Source organism: Gavia stellata, chromosome 17, assembly GCF_030936135.1.
Source record: "Gavia stellata isolate bGavSte3 chromosome 17, bGavSte3.hap2, whole genome shotgun sequence".
NCBI lineage: Eukaryota > Metazoa > Chordata > Aves > Gaviiformes > Gaviidae > Gavia > Gavia stellata.
Window position 1 is genome coordinate 11,437,108 of NC_082610.1, and position 24,713 is coordinate 11,461,820.

General features: G+C 41.6%; 1 protein-coding gene across 1 annotated transcript in view; it reads right to left on the minus strand.

Moving 5' to 3' along the window:
* Positions 1–23,265, minus strand: part of PARVA (parvin alpha) — a 68,738-nt gene extending 45,473 nt beyond the window's left edge. Inside the window, exon 1 of the mRNA XM_059825794.1 lies at positions 23,093–23,265. Coding sequence (XP_059681777.1) covers positions 23,093–23,228 — 136 coding nt within the window. The 5' untranslated portion in view covers positions 23,229–23,265. The remainder of the gene's footprint in view (positions 1–23,092) is intronic.
* Between the last annotated feature and the right edge of the window lie 1,448 nt (positions 23,266–24,713).

Consider the following 24,713-nt stretch of genomic DNA (forward strand, 5'->3'; position numbering starts at 1 on the left):
TAAACAATATGAACAATGTTACTGTTAAAGACCATCTGGCTCATCAAGCACAGCTCCAGACTTTTAACTCCTTGAATAAAGTGTGGAACTGTGCAGTGTATTTTTTTATCCAAAATTCATTTTTAAAACAGTAAAAGTAAAGATCCTGGAGACACAAGGCATTCAGAGTGTGAGGAAATTAATTTTCTGCTTTTATCTCCCTTGTATCTTACACATGCCGCAATCCAGGCTAGAGACAAACACTTAGACATCACATTTTTCTACAAAAAAAACCCTCTCAAATTTTCTGCAAGAAGCCGCTGCGCATAACTGGTATGTGTGGGGTTGGCATTTCAGAGGGGAGACAAGAGGGTTAAGTATTTCATAATTCACTTCAACTTAATGGCCTGATCCTGCCACTTCTTAAAAGGTAATAAAAGTCAAAGAAGGGTCACCAGGAATTAGAAGAAAAAAGGGGGGGAGGGGTAAGGGTGAATGCAACCAAAGAAGGCTTTTGTTGATTGTACGCACAGTTTCTTATCTGTTTGATAAATTAACAAGTGGCTGGTTGGTGGGAGAAAAATGTTAAAGCAACACAGGAACAAAATAACCTGGAAGAAGGCAAGCTGGTAGGGAGAAAACAGAGTGAGCCACAAGTCCAAAGAGCAGAGGAAGCACTGGAGCTGGCTGTACTCGATGCACCAGGAAGAAGTCAGATCATGGCTCTGTGCCTCAGTTTCCCCACCCACTCACGGGGCAATCGCAGCCCTCGGAGGGGCACTGCCAGGATTCACTTCAGTTCAGCAAAGCACTCTGAAATACAAAGCGGCAGCATGCCCCATGCCTTGAAGCAAAATAGCCCCCAGGCATACAGGAGTTAAATATTCTTACACATTTAGAAGGCTATGGACTTCAAAGCACACTTGTTTTTTAACTGAACAACAGACGTAACTACGTATTGTCACCAGTCTTTGTCCAGTTTTCTCTCAGCTCTAACTCTGTGATTACTGTGCACAGAGTGGGTTAAACAGCTCTGCAGCCATGTAAGTGCTGGGCTGTAACAAGAGGGCAGGGTTTTGGTCCTCAAGAGGTTTTTTTTCCTCTCCAAAGAAGTTTTAATGGCATTCTAAAAAAAAAAAAAAAAAACCAAAACCCAAAAAACAACCAACTAGTTTGCTGAAATACTTTAATGCCTTTTATTGAATTTCTAAAAATATTTTTGGAAGGTGAAGCAAAGAAAATGAATTAGAGCATAGCTGGAGTTTTTCTTTTTGTGTAAACACAAAAATAAATTTTCATATTCATTGGTTCCCTGCTTTAAATTCTCCATCTTGCTTTAACCAGAAACACCACCCTATCTGGTTTCTAGGTAGAGCACACACATGACTGAACCTTCCCCTACAGTAAGTTCTTCCAGCCACTCCCAGAAACATGTGCCCACAACCATTTTTCAAAGTCTACTCTAATTTGGATTTAATTTTCATTGAAGCTATTATATCATAAGCCCACTGCAATATGTACTGACATATATATGCTAAATTCTTAGCTTGCAAAATCTTTTTAAGATGCAAGCAGGGCTTTTTTTTATTTTTTAAAGAAACTATATTTAATATATGCTCATGACTCATCAAATAAAAAAAAGCAGTGTTACAGTAAGCAAGATAGGTCAGGCAGTTTTATGATTAATGGGGTCAAAAAGTTAGAATTCATATTTAAAACTTCAGTTGCTCACACTGAAACAATTAACCCTATCTACTGAGCACCAGCTACACACCATTCAAAAAAAAACCAACTAAGATTTCAGAAAGAAGCAATATTGTATCACAAAACACTTATTTTGGTGTGTGTTCCTCGCCTTCAAAAAAAAAAAAAAGGCAAAAAATTTCTCCAATTTATCAAGAGATTTTCTGGGTGTAACTTTTCCAAAACAAAGCTAGCTTTTGAGATGTTAGAGTACAATGTGTAAACTAGACATGCCCTAGTGGCTATTTTGCTGCAAAAGCATCCTGTTTTCTGGTGTACCAACTTAAAGTCACTTTCCTCATACTAAAGCTAGTATTAGGATTTGGAAGAGGAAAACAGAAATAATTTGATCAACAAGGAGTCTCTTGCGGAAACCTCCTGCATGTTAATGATAACATCAGATACAAAAGTGTCTGCCAATTATACTGTACCTCTGAGAAAAATCATTCTTATTTTATTTTTCTGCTAACTTGACTGAGCACTCATGATAGTATGCATCAAATGCACTGTAAGCAACTACTGGATTTTTAATTAAGAGCATTCCACAGGAATAATACTAACACGTGCTGAGTGATAAGCGTATATGTGCTGACACTGTTCTGTAAAGCCTTAAATTACACGCTTCAGTGCGTTAGATTTAAATCCTAGAAGACATTGGCACCAATTGCTGGGATTACAACTTTCAATTAAACCTAGAACTAAATTACTGGATTTCAAACCATTTCTTTAAGCCACACCTGTCCGCTAAGCCTTTCACCACATTCACACTTAATAACCCTTAACATTTTTCATCTAGAAAGCTCAAATGGCTTTTCAAATTGAATCCTCGCCACTGCTCCATTTCACATATCTGGAAACCGAGGCACATGATTATTAAATACCCAAACCTAACGCAGGAACCTGTGCCATGGCCACTGCTTTTGAAAGCGGTGATTATACCTTGTTCCCCAAACTTGTTGCTTGTTCTCACTCTCACATGATCATCACAAGCATGCACATGGCCTTATGATAAACTGCATCAGGAAAGAGCTTCAGATTAAAACTAACCAATCAGTAAACAAAAAAAAGGTTAGTTTTAACCTATGTCAGTTCCCGACCCCAGTCATTCCACAGCCACACTAACACTTGAATTGGCTCAAGGGAGGCAACACCCCAGGGGTTATGCTCAGAGTGAGACTCCATCTTTCAGTCAGCTTGTAAGGCTAATGAAACTACAGCATTAATGCTGGAGCTTTCTAATATCCGGCTATGCACATGAAATCATGCACACTCAGGACCACATGATCATTCAGCAGAGAAGGTGAAGAGGGAACGTGCGCTCAAAAAACAATATTCCAGAAAATACAACCAACGTTAAGGGATGGATCTTTGAAAAGCTCACAGTAAAACTGAGACTCTCCTTATGTAGCACACTGAAGGTACCAAAAACTTCACATGGTCAAAGGCCAAATGGGAAAATTCACCCAAGAAAATATTTGGAGAGAAGTTTAGTAATCGTACATAAAAAGAGTTGCCAATGACAAATTGTTGGAGGCTGGCAGAGCATTCTGAAAAGCCATCATATGTGTCTCATACTTGTCTACAGCTGTACATCTCTGGCCAGTAAGTGACGAGCTGGTCGGGCCTTTGCTTGCCTGTTTTTATGTTAACTAGCAGATATAAAAGACATAGTTGCTATTTATAAAAAAATGCTTATTAAGTGAAATATTAAATTAACAAAAGAAATAAAAATCTAACATTCTTATTTAAATTACAAACATTAGAAAAGTACCAAACAATTATACCCACTGGTATAATTCAGCTTTTCTTTCAAGACCTGAAACAGTATGATTTCTCTGGAGCCTTTAGATGGTCTTCTCCAATGAAACACCCAGAGGAAATACTTACCTTTTGGGGTCAAAGGGAACAGAAATTGCACTCTGGTTCATGCATGTAAATTAATACAGCTGAGTCTGTAGCCATTATTTAGAAGGCGTGCTCTAGGTGAGCACATCTCAGGTTGGGATTTTCAGAGCCAAATAGTAGACTTGGCAACAGAACGTTATATTGAGTCAGTGCAGCAAAATTCTCTAGTCGGCTCTGAAAACCTCAGTCATGTTTCCATCTAATTGAAGAAAAAAGAAAGAAGGCGGGGGGGGGGGGGAGAAAACAAAAAATATAAATTCTTTCCTCCTGAACCAGGACTATTCTCTATTTGAAAAAGTGGTTAATTGCTCTTCTAAATAATGTTAAGCTTACTCAGACTAAATCTCACCAAGAAACATTTGACCCAACTTCATATGAATTTCATATGGCAGCATACTCAAATTTTCTTAAAACCTCATGCCCATACTCTTGGCCAAGCCACAGCTGAAGAGCTGCATGGATGCTGTGCTGCATGGATGCTGTGCATGGTGGAAAAGCAGTGGAGACACAGGGGAGAGCCTCACACATGTACTTTCAAACCCGGAGTACTGTGCCCAGTTCTGAGCTCTCCTGTGCAAGAGACATGTGGAGCTACTGGAGAGAGTCCAGTGAAGGGCCACAAAGATGATTAATGGCCTGCAGCATCTCTCATGTGGAGAGGCTGAGAGAGCTGGGACTGTTTAGCCTAGAGAAGAGAAGGCTCAGGTGGATCTCATCAATGTGCACACACAAATATCTGAAGGGAGGCTGTAAAAAAGGCAGAGCTAGACTCTTTTCAGTAGTGCCTAGTGACAGGACCAGAGGTAACGGGCACAAACCAAAACACAGGAGGTTCCATCTGAACATCAGGAAGAACATTTTTACTGTGAGAGTGACTAAGCATTGGCACAGATTGCCCAGAGAGGTTGTAGAGTCTCCATCCTTGAAGATATTCAAAAGCCATGTGGACATGCTGGCTCTAGGTGGCCCTACTTGGGCAGGGGGGTTGGACCAGGTGACCTCCAGAGGTCCCTTCCAACCTCAACCATTCTGTAATTCTGTGACTCTAGGCACACAGTGATCTTTGTACCTCAGCAGTGACACTGTCATGAGCAACTGTGAAAGGATGGAGACACATCATCTACCTCCCATCACACTGCCTGTGAAAAGTGTGAAGCTAAAATGTATCACTTCTGAATAAAGAAATGATCCTCTCCTTTTCTGGAGATTGACATTATGAAAGTGGGTGGTTGTTTTCTGCAGATGAAGTCCCTGAAACTTCACATTCTAGCCCATACTCTGTAGTAACTGCTTTGAAGCAAAAATAAAAATGCTTGGGTTGGTGCTGCTTCTGCAAAGGTTTCAATGACGGTAACAACAACATATGCTAACACGTTTAAAGCCTGGGGAACTAAATGACAAGGAGGACTCCGCTAAACATAGAATCCTCTACAGTGCCTGGATGAAACAACTGAAGAAAACTGATGCAGCTGATTGTACTGTCTCTAGGTCTTGGCATTCATTATTTAAGTCCAGTGGAAACTGTTCAGCCTTGAAGCAGACTGACTCATGCACTTTAACTTCCAATTTCCTGCAAACAATCCATTAGTTTTTGGCAAGTTTCATACTGCACAGTACTTCCATGAAAAAGGCAGTTCCCAAACTCTTCTGATTTCAACAGTGTTTTTTGTAAGACTTTTAATGAAGGTAGAATTCATAGATACTCATGCCCTTATGAAATTGAATGTGATCCCCGCCTGAAGACATCCAACACACTTATCAAAGGTAAATGAATGACTTTGTTCCTAAATGTTCTCTTCAGATGTGCTTATTGGGACAAATCCTACTGGGCTATACTATACTCTCTATATGAGGCAGTGGGCATTTATCAGAGAACACAAGCTGGGTTTAGGTGTGCAGTGTTAAGTTTTATCTGACAAGGAAAGTAAAAAAATATTTGCATACTACCTACAGTTCTGCCAAAAGTGCAGTACCTACTCCTTTACTTCTCTGCGTTTACAACGGCTGAAGTGAGCCACTTGATAAATGCTAATTCTGTCATTTGCAACCAGAATTGGTTTTAAATTTACCATTCCCTTCAAATATTTTGCCACCAAGTGGTATCTGAAATATGTCAGTAACTCAAAATGGAAAATAACTGTGGTATCTACAATGCCATCATTTGGTAACTGTAGATAAATGTGGTCTAGTAAATGGTGACTAGTAAAATTCTTCTTCCATCCCCAGGTTATAAAAATTTAAAAATGAGAAAAGAGATGAAAGCATCAACATACATACATGTGAATACAGCTTTCAAAGTACTTGATAGGATTTCAAATCCATACATGCTCCAGTTCGCCTCACACAGTAGAAGGGCTTTCCCCCCTAAAATTATTTTTTTTAATTCATGCACCTTGCAGAGTATGGGGCTGGAGTCTTGTGTTTATCCACAGTCTAAGAATGCTGCAGTAAACAGATTTCGTCACCTCAGCATACTGAATCTCCATCTACACAAGGCAATCATAAACAGGCTGCAGACTTTTCATGTTTGTTCAGTTCCCTAGCCCTCTCTCCTGGGATTGTCAGCAAGCATAGATTATTAACTGAGATTTGCAAGATACTCCACTCTTCGTAAGAACTGACCCAATCTCATCCAAATAATTTTACTTAAGAGATACAACCGTCAAAGAGTAGTGGATTTTTGACCACTATGGGAAAGTTTAGATGTGACAAACTAGGCAAGATGGACTGGTAGCAAAAAAGTTTACAAAACAGAAGCAAGCTCCAGAATGTTTTGAAAGGCTTGTTTTTAAGTGTTTAAAAATACATTGTGTTAGACTAACAGGGGATTAGACGTTGTGGGAATTTAAGTAGCTATTTAGGCACCTGAAGGGATGTCTTTGGGTGTCCAAAAGACACCTACCAGCTCTACAGGTGCCTGCATCTCAGCTGGTAAAATCCACCAGATATCTAATTCCCTAGTGCTGGACATGAACACCAACATAAACCCGATTCAAAAACCAGGTGCTTATTTCCCAGCCTCCTTTCCCAAGCTAGACTTTGCACAAGTATTTCCACTGTAAATAAGATATGCAAAGATGGCAGACCAAAGTTATAATAATTATTACCTACTTCAGAGGGCTACCTTACTTTCTGCACAAGCAATGTGTCGTCAGTATTTCACAGCAACGTTAAGTTTTCCTTATTTTCTTGGTAGGTAAGTTACTATTCTCAACTTCAGAAAGAACTCTGTCCTACCTTGCTGAAACCACGAGGAAGTATCCCCAAAGACTCGTTAAATGCTCAAACAATTAGAATCACAGAATCACTAAGGTTGGAAAAGACCTGTAAGATCATCAAGTCCAACCAAAATTAGCATAAACCTAGCCCCTTTCTTTTTTTCTTTTTTTTTTTAATGGACTCTAATTTCCTTATTTTTAAAATGTGTAATTTCTTGCAGCTATGCTTACAGTTCAGTCTGACAGATCCACTTCATTCTTTCCACTACATTTTCAAGCCTTAACGTAGTATGTGTCTGATTCAGCCCTTAAGCTCTGCGCACTCTGACTTGATCCATGTATGCACCTCTTTGAGCACATGAATGGTTTCTTGACTTGTCTACTTGACTTGTCTGCTTGCATGCTTATTGTTAAGCAAGGAATTAAGTGGTTTGTCAGACTGATCCCAAGTGCTTAGCATCTGAACAGCATGAATTTTTACTCGGTTGAGTAAGAAAACCTTTCCCAGAGCTTCATCTCTCTATCCATGCTAACTGCCTACATACGACTCTACTTTCCCAGCAAAAGAATAAAATTTACAGACATTGTTATCTCTCTGGGATTTATTACTGAAACTGGAGACCAATGGTTTGAACTGGGCAATCAAACAAAGCAGCGCTCGTATACTAGTCATCTAGGGGTTAAGCTAATTTGTTAGTGCCCTTGCTGTTTCTTGCTGTCAGCCACTATGCATCCACTCTTTAAATTGTGAAAAGAACACCGACCTTTAATCTGTGGTATTAGTTCCTTTGACAAAATGGAAGATTATGTCTTTTTCCCACAAGCCTTCATGCAAAGCTTAGCCAGCTTCCATCTGGTCTGGCTAATTAAATGTAAGTTAACATTAAGTTAAGAGCCAGCTCCAGCCTACAGACCTTCTATTCTGCAACTGCAGATTTATTAATTGGCTAAACTATTTGAGTATTTAATTCCAATTTTTGATTACTTCTATTTTCTTCACTCTCTCATGAAAACAGGGAAATGTTTTTGAAGACATATTTGCATAATTTCAGCTCAGAAACACAAAACATTAAGACATGCTAATAAGATTCTCAGCAGCCATAAAATTGCCAGGTTTTTTCCTTCTGTATTTGACATGTTAATAAAGGACCGTCATAACAGTGTGAAGGATCTGCCTATTATGCACAAGATCTGGAATCACTGGAGCTGTACACTTTTAAGCTGGCTGTGACCCACAATCTGGCCCTATATGTACTAAAACTAGAGCCAGTTGTTGTATTCCTTATTCAGTCAAAACTTTCTTTGACCGTAATGGGCGTTCTGTCTGAATGAAGAACAAAGGGATTAGAGCTAATATGTGGAGTTACTAATTGTAATCATGCCCACATTTAACTTTTGATAATATTCATTTGGAAAACTGAAAATACAAAGAATCTACTTAGTTAAAATGGTTCTTTGGACTATTTTATTTTTAATATTAACTCTATTTAGGTCTTGTACCTAATCTGTTTTGCTGTATTTAACATTAGATGTTAGAGAGGAAAACTATAAGCTTTAAGACTTTTAAAATAAATAACATGGCAAAGTTAGATTTATGACTGTTTTAACACCTGATATTACTTTGAGAAAGATTGTTATTAAGTAAAACAGCTTAAACCTCTTAACCAATTCCTCCTTCTTTGGGATAGAGGCAAAGATCACATTAAGAAATGCTATTTCTTCATATATTTATCTAATATAATGCCTGCTGCAACAGTATGTAAAGCAAATTAAAAAATGCAAAACCCAGAAAATTTCTGCCTGGTTCACAGAAACAAAAAAATTAAACACTAAGTTGTTATTAAAAACAACAAGAACAACAACAAAAAAACACAAACAAAAAAAAGTTAGAAGTTCCGTTTCATATAAAACTCTAGACCATATCAAGACATACAACAGAGAGTTTAAAAAACCAAGAAAAACTGTGATTGGCAAAAAGCGCTATCTAATGGAGCAAGACTAAACACTGAAATTAGGAGACCACTGCTTGCTTCCACTTCTTACCCTGCAAAAGATCACATAAGTAAATCAATTCAATTTACCTTCTTCTGTCTCTGTTGGCCCAAGCAGATGGTACTGATAGAACAAACATTTTTCCCCTTCTGTCCTCACTCAAAAAGTCTCAGGTGTTTAGAAATGCTCAGATGAAGATGTTTTGTGTAAGGGCAGACTATTAGCAGCTATTATTATGTTGGAAATAGCATGGGCAAGTAATTCACTTCTAAGAGACTCCGAAAACAAAAATGTTGTTGGTACAGCATGCAAGACCAACAACAGACACAAAGCATTTTTGATTAAGTTTGGTTATAATACGGGATTTTCGTATCAACTTATTCTATTCTCTCCCCTACCCATGAAATTTTAATGACCTGCTTGATAAAAACCTTTCTCATGAACCTTTGAATCTCTGTTAGCTTACTTTACATTTCTGCTCTTACTGTACACACCAGCTCTGTTTTCTCTGTAGCTTACCCTGGGAATGCTGTTCTGCACATAGAGTTGTTACCTTTTACTCAGACAAAAGCAACTTAGCTCAGAATGTCTGACAAAATCCACTGGGGTAACTCCTTCAAAAATTAAATACGAGAAGCAAAATGCAATCTAAATTTACCAGTCCTACTCTAAGACTAGACACAGTCTTCTTCCAAAGACGCATTAAGATTCAGTTCATATTCAAAATACCAGACCTGCAATACAGAGAAATGCTGAGCTCCATTCTGACACACTTCTAGCTGATTCCTGTGAACTAATTCAGGGCACTTAACTCCGCTCACGCCAGCTTTCCTCATGAACTGGAGCCACCTTGTGCCCTATACAGCACCTGCACCCTGCTGTCCGTTTAGGAAAATGTTTATTTACAAAGCATACTGGCATTCTGTGCATGAGACAACACCTAAAAATTATTTATTCAGATTCTGTATAAATTGTTTCATTTGTGATTAACTGTTTCAAGTCAGTTAAACATGAACAAAATAATAAAGATGCAAATCAACTCGATGCTGATTATTTTTTTTCCAATTCAACCCACCACTTTGAACACTCGTGGTATAATGAGGAACACCACCACTATCTTCCAGACTATTGTCTGTTCTTACCTATAATTGAGAATTGTAACAAAGCAGTGACAAGAATCTGAGACCACAAGCTGCTTTGCTGCATGTTTTATTTTGCAGTAAAACAGTAAAGTCTCTTCCTCTACAGTAATGAATTTGAGTGCACCGCATATGGCCTTAAAATGTTTACAAGTGCTACAGTTCAGATTTGGCCTCTAGCCATAAAATTCAAATCCAGCTTTGAAACATCCCCAAAACGCAAGAGTTGAATTTTTTTGTCTCATTATAAAATAGGGATCACATGCATCAAATAGATCTGGACATATTTCCAAAGGCTACTGGGGCAAATTCTGACTCACGGCCAAATCTACCATGTTCATGTTCTTTTATTCTAACAGGATCAGTATCAAATGCGTTGAGGGTATGAGAGTACTGAGCCAATACATATTTCCTTTCCTTCTCAAAGCAAGGAGGATTTTATTCATTCCAAGTGGGGAGGACAGATGTGATCACACCTTCTAGTAAAATTAATACACATCATTTAAACACATGAGACCTGACATTTCTTCTTAAGCCTGAAAGCATAGGCCACAAAAAAAACCTCAAAACCCTGAACTACATAGTTACAATAAAAACTGTTCTGGCCTTTTACCATTCTTCTTCTTCATGCACTCTGACGACAAGTTAGGCATATCATCTTTTGAATCCAGTACTGCAATACATTATACTGCATTTACTCTGAGCACTCTGACATTATCATTATCTTCTTTTGTGCCCGACAGCAACTGCAGCTCCTATAATGCCATTATTGTAATTAAGAACAATCTGAACCATTGACAGCATTGCCTCGTTTGCTCTAGAATCCCCTGTGCATTAGTGTTCTTCTAAACCAATATTTCACTATTAATAGTTTGCTGCTTTAGAACCGCCTACGGTTAAAAGAAAAAAAATTATTAGGCCTCAGCCTAACTCAATGGTCGAAGAAGAAACTTGTTAAGAAAAAAATAAATGAAAGGCTGTACACTGGCAAACTGTTACGCTTTTCTTTACACACATTGAAAATGGATTCACACCCTGCCAACCTATTCAGGCCGTTACCCAGGTGAGGAAGCTTATTTTGGCTTGCCTCAAAAGGACCACCTGTACAGATACAAAAGAAAACATCTCTCTCTTCTGCCACTAAATGTACCCAAAGTACTTCTCTGTCTAAACTCTCCCTTTCATTAATCCAGCTCACAGTTGGATAAGTAGGGCACAGCAATTTAGACATTCTTGTCTGGGAAATTCTGACCTCAACACCCACCCTTGCTGCACACATGCTCTCTAGGCTGCCTGTACCCCTGTCCATCTGTTTGCGAAGTACGATGCCTGCTTGTTTGCTGAGCCAGGAAGGTGGACCACCATAGCCCTATGATTGCTTAACACCCAAGTCTTTGACTGTAATCAATTGTGAGCTGAAGAAGTGCAGGTACAACTGGCAGGACAGCACTGACAGAGTAACACGCATCTCTTAGAAGGTAGGGCCAGAAAGCCCATGGCCAGGCAATGAGAAGCAACTTACATTCTTCCTCTGGGGTAAATGAGAAGCTGGAGTATTAAGTCCTAACATAAAAGAAACCAGCAGTCATTACCTGCAGACTACCTGGAATGGGCTATGTTGAAGTCTACCTGTTGAACACCACTGATAACATGGAGCTTTATCTATTTTTAGTAGACATGAACAAAGGAAAGCATTTTATGAAAATGACCAAAGAAACGTAGCTAGTGGAAAAAGCTGGTATCTCCAAAGGATAATACAGAAAAACACATTTAAAAAAACCATTTCATAACTCCCTTTCTCCATCCTGTTTCTAGCATAGTTAACCTCACCTGAATTGTTTGCTTGTGCACTGCTGCAGCCACCAAAGCCAAGAGGACAGCTCTGATTAGGGCACTTAAAAGTTGTCTTACTGCATGCAAAGGCAGGCAAAAGATATTTAAGTAGTACATGAGACTTCAGTACAAATACTAAAGATGTGGTGATCGATTCTTCTTCTTGTGAACACACATTCCATTAAAACAAATGATGAACCCTATATTAAAGAAACACTCAGGAAATTATAAAGTTTAGACTACATTTAGGATTTTTTATGCTTTCAAAGCTTTTGCAGTATGAGATTGTATTTTCATGTCTGGGACATCTCTACTCTTCTGGAGCTGAACAGCTGCTCCTCACTCTACCCCACCCTTCAGTCTCAGAGCTTTTGAAGGGAGGCAGTGGTCACTGACAATTGTTGCACGCCCTCTCCTACCACCCTGACTAAAGTCCCTTTTTCCAAGTGGAATTTCATAGGTTTCACTCTAAATAAAGGCTAATCTCACCCACCACTGGGTCAGTGCCATAGACTGCTCTATCACTCCACAGGAAGGGAAAAGCGCAGAATCAGCTCTATGCTAAGCAGAAATCAGAAAAGCCGAAAGGACTTAACCATGACTACAGCTACCAAGAATGACGGAAGTATGTATTCTATGTGTTTTCTTTTGCAAAATTAATTATCTAAGAAAAAAAAGATGAGTAAGATATCGTCAACCATGGTGTGCTATGTGGTGCTCAACACAAACATCTATAAGAAGTCACGAAGAGAAATAAAAAGACTAAAATAAAAGCAGTATCGCTAACTCATGACCAATGTGCTCTCTTTAATTTTGTATTAAATCCACATATACAATAAGATCGTTTTATAGCACCACATGCAATTATTTCACAGGGACCACAACAAAACTAAAAGGAAAGCAGAACATTTGGGAGACTGTAGAGCCTTGTTACTTAACCCTGCAATTCTTTAATATTTTGAGTAAGATCATCACTTGGTTGAACAGTGGCACAGTCTAGAGCCAGGTGCAGGATTAGGGTGAACAGATGGTGGCTAATCTTCCTAATACAGCCCTGCCAATACAACTCACTCTTGACCAGTCACATCCCTGTTTTACTTTTTTTTTCCTGGCCCTTGGTTTTCTCTGGCCTGAGCACAGGTTGTCAAGGGATAGTTGCATGGTAGGCTAAGGATTCACATAAAGCTGCTCATCTCATTTTGCTTTTGGTCCAAGACATCTTTTGTTTGTATTTCAGTCTGGTCACCAAAGTGAATTAACTCACTGGTGCACTCAACACACACATACACACCCAATCCCAAAAGGGACAAGGGTATTAAAACCAAGTAATGTTATTTATTAATAAGTATTAGCACACCAAACAGAAAATGTATGATGATACATAAAAAGAGCAAGGCTCTGAGCGCCTTGCTACTCAGTGCTGAGTACAGCTACATACTCAAAGCAGCACAGGAACTACTATGAGCTGGAGAAGGCACGAGGAACACACAGAGAGCAAGCTAAGCCTTCAGCCCCACCCCAGCCCTGCATTTGGAAGAGCTGCAAGTGAAAATGTGAAGCACTACAAAATCTCCTGCCTTCCAGCTCATCCTCTCTCACGCAAAATGACATCACACTGCTCCCAGCATAGCACTGCCTGCACCTAGTGCAATATTAACTGCCCTTTCAAGGGTCATCTCTTTTTGGTTTTGGCTGCAGTTTAGCTAAGAAAATAGCCTATCATTAGGGACACAAGTCAACAGCACTGTATATTTTAGTAGGAAGTTGTGTGGGGAGGAAGAGGGCAGAAGCAGCAGATGGGAAAGCAACAACATTTTAGGTACACCTCAACCACTACTTTTCTAAAGCTTCACTTCGCAAAGAACTGTGCCCCTACAACTGATGATTTCACTGTCAGCTCCATCACCATTTTGCTGAAAAAGACTGCAGAACTCTGTGGATTAAGTTAATATGAAGCACTTGATCTCAGATACAGTGAAGTAACAAAAGAACTGGACTGTCCTTATCTTAAAGTCAGTGAGAAAGGCAGAGAGCCCAGTATTAAACTATTCAGTCTGCAGGAAGGGCACGGTTTACTGGTTGCAGAAGGCATTAAAGAGAGAAAAGAAAAAGTAGGATGTATGCCAGAGATTCTGTCCACAGGAGATTCACAGAAGCACAGACCTGCACTTACAGGAAGCTGCCTTTAAGCTGAGGGGTTTCAGGAGATGTAGAACCCCACAAGCAGTAATCAAACCCAGCGAGAACTTTTCTCTTTGTCAGTCTTGGTCTTCTCTTACCTTCAGGGCAGATTCCTTAAATGCTAAAGGAAATGCTGGAGTTCTAAAACTACGGATTCTCTTGACAGCACACTCACTTTACTGAGGATGAAAATGAGAACTTCATATTTACTCTCTTCTACTGCTTCACTTGATTATATCCACCTCCATGTTGAAGACCGGTTGCATGTTTTTACGAGTCTGATATCAGGGATAGCATATTTTAAATCTGGAGATGTAAAGAAAAAATAAACATTGAAATAAAAGTACATCAGTCTGAACTGGTTTCTAGTTGTTTTTCCCTTCTTTCCATGGCTCCGTCCTGTAATTTGGAAGCACTGGAGGCTCTTCAGCCACTTGTTTAATGCTGATTTTACTTCACCACTTTAATCTTTTTTACCTTTCATCTAGATAATTGCTATGCATCTAGCCAACTACAGCAGATACTGAAAAGAACTGACAGAGTATGCTGTCACCATGCCTTCATCACACGTGGCCAGTCAGAGGTACAAGCTTGGTGGACCGGTCCAGTCCACCTTCCCTCAGCTGAGATCCTGAACCATGAGGCACCTGAATCTTTAGATGATCTCCAGAGGTCCCTTCCAATCATAACTATTCAGTAATGCTGCAACCCAAGCTTGTCAGTCTCTGTAACAGCACAGTCCAGCTGGCAGCTTGTGGCCACCACCCCTTCCCCACACATGGGGAACAGCTGCTGTAGCAACAAGCACTGCCAAGCCACCAAGCACCCTCATCCATGTCCACTCACAGCACCCTAAAGAGCTCAGCAGTGACCGCTGCAACCAAGGCGCACAAGGAGAGGTGGGGAGCCGCTGCTGCTGAAGAGAGGAGAGGAAGGGATGGACACAGCCTTATGGAAGACATCCTCCCGGCCCTGCCCTCCAGCCCTGTCCCTCCTCCCAGCCCGGCAGCACCTCAGAGAGCAGCTGCTTTCTGCAGCCAGACCCCTTGCTCTGCTCCTCTTCACCACCCCCCTTCCTTTAACCCATTCCATGCACGTTTAGATGTTTAGTTTTATCCTGTATGAAACCTGTAGACTCAGACGATGAAGAAACTGTTCAAACAGGAAAAACCACAGGAAATAAAAGCCATACTTCTGTAACAGTTAACTTGCCCACATTATCCAAGGCTGCTTTTGGAAGTCAAATGCAAAGACAGAGTTCAGTGTCTCTACGCCCACATGCAGGTAGTCAGAGAACAACAGAATTAATGGCTGTACTGGGTTAGAACAGCACATCAACGTCCAGGGTCCTGGCCCTGGCAGAAATGCATTCTTAACAATACAAACAGCGAAAAGCAAACCAACAGAATTTCTTGCCTTGGTATAAGCTTCTTAATAGCTGTGGATTTCATGATAGGTATTTAATGACTTCTGAATCTGAAATGTCTATGATGGCCTACATGATTCACATGTGGGCCACTGCAGACTTTTTTTTTTTATTATTCTAGAATCCACCCAGACCCATTTTTAGCCTCCCCTCCCTTTTAAAAAGTATTTCTGGCATCCAAAACATCCTATAGCAATGTTTCAGAACTTAGTCATGCATAGAGTGAAAAAAAAAAAATAAAATTCTGTGTCACTCTAGTTAGTTCAAAACCAACTGCATGGACTTAACGATTGGGAGTGCTCTTGTGGGAACAGGCGGGAGAGCCTGGCTCTGCGTCCTCTTCACACACATCCCCTACTGCACACATGGGTCCTCCTGCCTCCAGAGAGACACCACCACAGCCTCCTTTGCCTCCTCTCGGGCAGAGACGAGGTTGGCAGTGCTGCATTTTGTACCAATCTCAATGCTGTCGGCGCATTTTACGTATCCTATATTTACAATCCTATATGATCTAACCCCTTCACATATGTTTACACATGCTAGGAGACATTCACATAAAGCAGGCACCGATACGCTCAGCTGTACCATGACAGGGTACCTCCGGATATAGACTCAATAACCTGTCTGGCAAAAATGTAGGCATCTGGGACTCACACGTTCCCACACATTTGATTGCTGTAGATGAAACACATGGACCAAGCATAATTGGACTGGGCCCTACATGAATATTTGGTTAAAACAATGACTTTTTTAGAGTAAATTTGGGATGATCTGTGACTTCTGAGATTCAGAAATGCACTCACAGGTAATATTTTCATACTTTTTGCTGAATGAACCAGAGCCAAAGCCTATTAAAAAAAAAAAAGAAAAAAGAAAAAAAAGTCTCTTGAAACCAAAAACAAAGAGAAAATGCATTAGATAAAATTCCCAATGAGACCACAAGTCCTAGAAAAACTGAAATGCTGGGAATAATGTTAAAATGCAGATTACAGGAGGAAAAAAGCCACAAAAATATGCAAGATATACAGATACAGAGCTCTAGGTTGCAAATTATCGCATGGAGAGGCTTTTCACACTGTTTGTGAAAGCACAGTGCCTAACATAATAGGACCTGGCCCTCGATTTAGCCACATATAAACAATAATATATGCTTAACAGTGTCTTGCAGATAACAGCTAACACTGCTGATTAGTTTATGTTTATTGCAGAGAGCAGCACTTGCGGAAAGAGGAGGCAGCAGCAGGAAGGGAAGGGAGAGGCAGACCCAAAAGCTATCAAAGGCTACAGCAGTTACCCTTTCACCCGCACAAACCCAGTGCAGCACAGCTTGACAGATGACAAACAGCTTCAAGCATGTTGGAGCTGTCATTTACATATATGCCTGAGAATTGCATCTGGAGGGCTACTGCCATCCCAGCATAAGCAACAGTTGGGTATTCTGTCTACGCTGACAGAAGTGTTTCAGAGGCAATTATCTTTCCACTGAGCAACCCCTTCAACGGTCAGAGCAAAGAGGCCTCCCCAGGTATCCCCTGACAATTTGCATTCAAAGGATGGAAACAAAAACCCAATGCTCTCCTCTTGACTAGTCTGTCTTCCTTTCATACACTGTAGATGTGCTCAGAAGGCTTATAGCAATGAAATGACAAAGCAAAGCAGGTGAGTCTTCCCTCTATTTTTCTTTTCGATTTCCACGTTCTTTTCGATTTCCATGTTCCTTCCACTTAACAGAAGTATTTTATCTACTTAACAGAACTTGCTCTAAGGCAAAAATTATTTCAATGGTGGTACTAATAGGTTTTGTCCAGCATCAGCTATGCAGCTGTCTATGATGCGCCTGGGGCATTACATGAGGGACATGGGAATATGTAACACAGTATATAGGGGAAAGATTGTAAGCACATTTCAGTTGCTATACACTAAGGTTGGAGGTAAAGCGCGTTATGTCAGACATCAGAAACAGCTGTTCAGCTATTCTCATGGCACAAGAAGGCCTAGGGTCGATGTACTGATACGCTGCAGTAAAAGATAGACATTCAAAAGTACTGATATAAGAGTGATGATAAGGCCTTCTCCATGCCATTTCCTTTTCATAGAACACACTACACACCGTCTTCAAAGCACCAATATGAAATTAGCATTCAGTGGCCCACTTGCATCATTTGCACTACGTATTAGCAAATATGATGGTAGGACATCTATCAGTTCTTTCAGCTTCATCTGCATTTTAAATACAGCATCAGGTGAGAGCAGTAGAAAAGAAAAAGCCTGCAAAGCATTTAAGCTAGTCTAGAATCTCTCACATGAGAAACAGACAAGCAAAACAAAAGTCTATGGATATAAAAAAAAAATAGTCCTTTGCACCAGTAGTGCATTACTCTACTCAAAAAAGAAGTTGCAGAAGCAGGTCCAAAGAAAATCATTCAAATATGTCAATTAAAATTCAGCAGAACACTTCTCGTATATTAAGAAATGTATTTATTTCATAGTAAAATGCCCATAGCCAGACCAAGGCATGATCTCTCACACAACAAGGCATTTTAGTCATGGATTCCAGAAAGAGAAAAATTTTACTTAAAACACCTGAAAAGCACTCATCACCATACACTTATTCTTAATTTGTATTTTTAATTTGTTCTAATTTCCTATTATTCTGTGAAATGCATGATGGCAACAAAGTAAAGATTAAGAAATTGAAGTTTGTTATGAAGAAATAGCAGAATCTACAATATTTTACACTGTTAACATACTCTTCCCTATACAGAGAATACGGCCTGCTGTGACCTCAAATACCAAAATGAAATCAAAACAAGACATACAAAAGAAAAAGAAGAACTATCCTAAGTGAAAGCCGGAAGAAAATTCATTCCTTCTCCTGCCCATCAACACCAAATAGACTAGGCAGAAGAGCAGTCAATTTACTGAAATTGATGTCATATCAATCAGAAAATCAACTGAGCCCATACAATGAGCAGTAATGGCTCTCTACCAAATTCATGGGTCCAAGCTGCCTGTTTCCCATCTGCTCCTTCGCAATTTAAGCAATGCTGAACTTTGCTCTTCATTCCCAAATGTGCCACAAATTTATTAGCATGTCAGGGGCCAATTCTTAAGACTCTCCACTAAGGTAAACTATTAGGAGGGGTGAAATTTCCGTGTCTATAATTGCCAGGCCAGGAAAATTCAAGGAGGACAATCACACATGATCTTACTGAATCCACCATGAAAATTCCATAAGGTAGCACAACACACACCCCTACATCAAAAAAAAGAGGTAATTCTGTTCTCTCCTTGCACTTGTATAAAGATATGTTTAGTACACAATGCAGACTACTATAAGGAGTTTACAAAAAATTTTTAATTTGTGGTTGGTTTTTGCTAATACAATGAGCTCCACCATGCATCTTAACTCCTGCTAGATAAGAACTGGAATCCTCCAGTAGCATGTATGGGGTGGCTAAGTCTTTGAATGCTTTTCAGGAATGAAAGGAACAGAATCTTACTGTAAACTACAAATAATTTTTGCATATGACAGTTCAGTCGTAAACAGGTCATCAAATATTCTAGTATTAGCTCACAATTTTCTCATTAGATAAAATGGGAATGAGATAGTGTAAACGAAAACCAGGCTAAGATCCTACGTGACAGATGACGACATAAGCAAATTTGAGGTCCAAATTTCAGATCTTATGAGATATTCTCTTTAATGACAATTCTCTTTAATTTCCAGATTAACGTATGTCTTGAGCTATTACACGGGATGTAAGCAGGAATTAGTCATACCTTAAGTAACAGTAGCTCAGGTTACTCTCTCTGTTTTGGTGAACAACTTGTACTGTAATATTAGAGAATTCATTTCACTTGTCTGCAATGTTCTTATCTCTAACAAGGGTGGAATACTTACCATTGCCAAGAATTTAGAAGTTCATTAGGCAAGGCTTGCTATATATTATATATATTCACACATATAAATTAATGTTACTACAAAAAATCCATTTTATATTGTATTATAAACTACTTTGCTACATCTAAAACTACATAGACTTTACTCCCTTCATAAATAGTCTGCATTATTCTTCACCGTAATGTCACTTCAGATCCTAATGGATTTTCATTTGGTGGAGCATTTTGGCAATGGCTCTATTGTTGCAATATATAAAAATATAATTTTGAATATGATCAAAATGCCTGTTGATGGCATAAATACAAAAACCATATTCGTACAATCAAGTATCATCTACAGCAGTTAACTACATATATAACACAGATAGTCTGTAATTAGTATACTCCCTACAATAGATAAAACATTTTTGCATCATTTAAAAACACTAATTCTTAGCCCCCATGGTAAAATACTGAAGTAAATCAGTAAGTTTCTGTCCACTATGTAACAGCAGAACTTACACCAACTGAAAGATAGAGAAATTTTGCGCCTTATTTACCGTAAGCGCACCAAGTCCCACTGACTTTCTTGACCTATTGCTAAGCTGCAAGACCTGGGTATGCTCCAGAGGTTTTGATTCCAGGTGTGCACCCTGAGCATGGTCTGGCTTAACACAAACAGAAGGGCGTGCAGCAGAAGAACAAAAGAGAGGTGTGTGTGCAGCAGCCTCTTGGTAGCCCCTGAGGCACGTAGGTTGGAAAAAAGCCATAGTAGCTCTAGCCAGGTCTATAACCCAGTTCATTAGGAGAATGGGATATTAGAGGCATCTTTTGCATAGTCTGCATTCATCTAAAAGAAGAATACTTGTTCTACTGCCCATACATTAAAGATAACAATAAATGGGAATAACCAGAATTGTTGCCTCATGAAGAAATACTGACATAGGTGAAGCAGAACGTGGATTTAGTCTACTGGAATATTAAAATCACAAAGCACAAGACTAAGTAGGTAAAAGGGGAAATGAATACCCTATACAGAAAAAACCACAGCATTATTTCTGAAGAGTTTGTAACAGTTCATCATATTTAGAGACCTTAGATGATCAGAGATCACCCCTCACAACAAAATGGGCTATCTATCTATCTCAGACTAACAGACTGGATTAGAGAATAGATCCTGATGTTCTACAAAAAATATGAAGAGTAAAGGTGCCATCCAAGAGTACTTCATTCTTGTTTACAAAAGTTGAAGGTCTGAACATGGCCAGCAGAAAAAACATTTTTTTTCAAATGCCTGTGACTTATGCTTGAACACCTTCTAATACATTACACATGGTAACAGTTGAATAACCATGCACTCCTATGACCGAGACCTGTCTCTATAGGAAACCTGCCACTAGATAGGTCAATTAAAGCAGGGAAAAAAAAATAAAAATCAAAGAACAGAGCCTGGATGAACAAGCAATCTGACCTCCTATATGAAGTTCCTAGCTAGACTTCAGATACACCTGAAGCCCTACAAACCGTGGCAGAACAACTTAAGATGGAACCCATGTGTATTACAGCCTGCAAGAAACAAGGTGACTCATGAGTAAGTTTGCAAACCCATACTCATTTCTAGTGGAGGAACGCTTAGGAAGCATGAAGAGAACAGGCTTCACAGTAGGGATTTATCAGCTTTGAAGCCATCTGAATCTGCTAAAACTAACCAAACAAGGAAGACAGGATAGTATCAATCTCACCACTATACGTGCTTCCACTAAAGAAATGTGATAAATACATGCAGAAGTAAGAAGGATGTTAAGGTGAATAAAATACTTTTTCTTCTGTCAGCAAATAACTCCTCAACAAAGTTTAAAAAAAACAAAAAACACCTTTCTCCAAACCACTGTTACTTTTAAATAGACTTCAGAAAATCAGGAAGCACAAAGGACAAGGACAACACTAATGTTGTTCCAAAATTTCAAAAGGGTAAATATCAATATGATGAGATAATGAAATTGCAGGTGCAGGTTTTAGTTAATAAATTTAATACAGACATAGAAGTAATGAGAAGAAATATGATTTCACAGAATACATATTTTTGTAAGATTACAAGATTGTGGATAAAAGTAACTGCTGCCTCTAACAGTTTACTGGAGGTTTGTGACTTAGATCTGTCACTGAGGAAAACAGCACTGTTTTGTAATAATAGTACTGGACATATAAATCTACTACAAACAGGAGAAATTAAAGATCTCTAAACATAACTACAATATAGACTCATCACAGAAAATTGTTGCTAGTTCAATGCCACTAATATTAAAAAATACCCTAACAGAATAAGAAACTGGGTAACTAATAAAGCTTGCCATTATTTACTATTTCATCAACTTCTGAGCCACCAGCAATGACCAGAAAAAAGCCAACCGATGTGAGCACAATCGCGCAACATGCACTTTAATTGAAAAGCAAAACCACACATCTCAGAAAGACGATGTGGCAGTTAGAGTGAGGGGCTGTACTCGCCAAAGTTGTATCGGCCTTGTCCGCAGCACTGGTACTTCTCTGAAAAACCGTGCCTGGTTCCATTACCCATGTATACATCAGAAGCAAGGGTCTGCTGAACATAACACCCTTCTTCACACTCGCAAGCAATGAGCGTTGCTTGAAAAACTGTTTTGAAGTGACTGTTACTTTGGCTCTATTTGCATTTTATTTAAATTAACATCGGCTGTGAAAATCATGGGTGAGTGAGGTTAAATTCCAATTCTCTGTCTCATGGGATTTTAAATAGGCCGATTCAGTAGGGGATGGATACTAATTCGTATGTATAGACAGAGAACCAGACTGTTGTACATGCTCAGTCTTCTTCCAAGGTCCACTGTTGTAAGGCAAGGTTTTTTTGCTTAGTACAGGAATAATCAGGTTACGTTTTAAGCCTTTGAGGAATGATTACTATTAGAAACATTAAATCAGTTGTGTGCATTACACTGGTTTCTCAGAGCAACGTTCATCGACCGTGCTGTACACCAATATAAAGCAGCACATTACGAGTCAAAGAGGATTTGACATAAAGTTTTTGGGGCTTTGTACCACAACTTAAGACGCAAGTACTCCTGACGGGCAGAGAGGCGCGGCCGAGGCGTGCAGCGCCCGCAACCCGGACAAGCCCCAGGCCCTCCCCAGCTGCGCAGAGCCGCGAGGCGCTGGGGCCCGCAGGCCGCCGCGGCCCTCGCCCGCCGGAGCGCTTCACCTACTGAAGGGAACACTCCCTTCCTCCGGCCCAGGCACCCCAGTCCGACCTGCCCTGCCCGTCTCTGACCCCGTCCCGCGGTACGAGCTCAGCACTGCCCCCCACACGGGGGGCACCGCTCACCCGGCCCGCGCTCCGCGGCTCCCCCCCCCCCGCCCCCCCCCGCCGCCCAGCCGGCGGTCCGGCGGGCCCTCCTCGGCCGCAGCGCACCCCCCGCTCCGGCGCGGAGGGCCGTCAGAGCGGCGACAGCGGCGGCGAGGGTGGGTGGGGTGTGTCCCGGCCGGCGCCCGCCCGCGCTCCCGCGTTTCCCCGCCGTGACGCGCTGGCACCGGGGAGCGGCACCGGGGAGCGGCTCCCTCCCGGTCCCGGCGAGGCCGCGGGGACAAGGCGGCGCGCTCCACCCTCGATGCTCGCCTGCCCACCCCCCCCCCCCGCATGTCCTTCCCCAGTCAGCCCCTTCCTCCCGCTCCCCAGAGCCTTTTCCTCTCCCCCTGTCTCCTCCTCCTCCCCCCCCATTTTAAGGTAACTCCCAGGAAACGTGCAAACCTGTAATTTTTACCTTCTTTGGCTTTTTTCCTCCTCGCCAGCGTGCCGCCGAGCTTGCCCAGAAAGGAGTCATCTTTCTTTCTGGACGGGGGAGATTTAGGGGTGGGGGACTTGGGGGAAGAAGGGGACTTCTGGGGGGAGGTTGCCATGATGGCCCAGCCGGCGCTCGGGGATGGAGGAGACGGGTCCGAGGCCCCGATGCCGTGGGAGGCTGCTCCCGGCTCTGAACGGAAGCGGAATTATTTCAAGCATTTGAGGCAGCTCCTGCTCCGCTCTCCCGGCTCTGCCGCTCCTTCCCTCCCTCCCGCCCGCCCTCCCGCCCGGCGCCCGCCGGGGAGGGCCCGCTCCCCTCAGCGCAGCTCCCGCCGCCGGCCCCCTCCTCAGCCCAAGGGCACCTTCCTCAGCCCAACGCCCCCCTCCCTCAGCCCCACGACTGCACGACGCCCCCCCCCCCAGCTCGACGGCCGCCGAAGGGCCCCCTCTCCTCAGCCCAACGGCCACCCGCCATCCAGGCCAACAGCCCCCCTCAGCCCAAGGGCCACGCAACGCCCCCCTCCCCAGCGCAACGGGCGCCCCTACCTGCCCCTCTCAGGGGGTTCAGCCATGGGCCGAGGGTCCCCGGTTTACCTGCCCCTGGGGTCTGGTCCCTCAGGCTCAGGAAAAGGGTGTTTCACACAGCCCCGGGAAGGAGAAAGCCCAGCAGCGGGAGCCGCGCTGGGCCTCGAGGAGGGCTGCAGCCCCAGGATGGTGTGAAGGCCACGCTCCCCTCCCAGCTGCGGCACCCAAAGCTTTTGGGGGGCCGGCTGTACACCGAGGCACCGGACAGTGCCTCACCCCATGGTCCGTCCACCTTTGCATTGCCTTGGGGGAGCTGGCCACTAACTCAGGCTGGTTGGTCAAACGCACCAATGTGGGTGACCACACACACGAGAGTGCCAGTGAACATGGGTGCCAAAAGTTACACGCGGGTGTGGACAGGCAGGACCAGGGCTCAGGCAGCTCAGTTAATCCGTAACTGTTTGTAAGTGAAGGCTTTGGAAGGATGGGGGGTTGCAGCTGCAGGCCGATGTTTCTACACCCTGTGGTCAGCACTGATAGAAGAGGACTAATAAAGTGTCACTAAATAGTTTTGTGCAAGTTAAAGTTCAAGCTTACTACATACTTCTCAGTCTTGAGCACATTTTGCAAAGCAGCTCTTCTGCCTGTAGGTTTCGGCTACCGCCGTGCTCAGAGGCGGCGGGCATCCTCATAACCACTTCTACAAAAGAAACCAACTGTTGTAGCCAGACCAGTATAAGAAACAGTGGGAAAGAAAGGTGACTTAGCATGACAGATTGCCTATACCAGTCCTGCTTTGATTTGCAGTTGAGTAGCTTAAGAGAGAAATATCTTTAAAATAGGTAATTTGCTGTGACTGGTTCAGGAGGCACCCAGGACTGGAACGGCATTCATGTCATCTGGATACACTACTTTCACTTACCACTTAATCACTCGATTAACAATTCAGGCAAAAAGCCACACACACTTCATGCAAATATCTAGCTATCCATTAGGCATAATAAGTGAAATGAAATTACCATGAGGATATTTCTAAATTGGCTAATAATTGTTGTGTTTTTACAAGCTGGTAACAT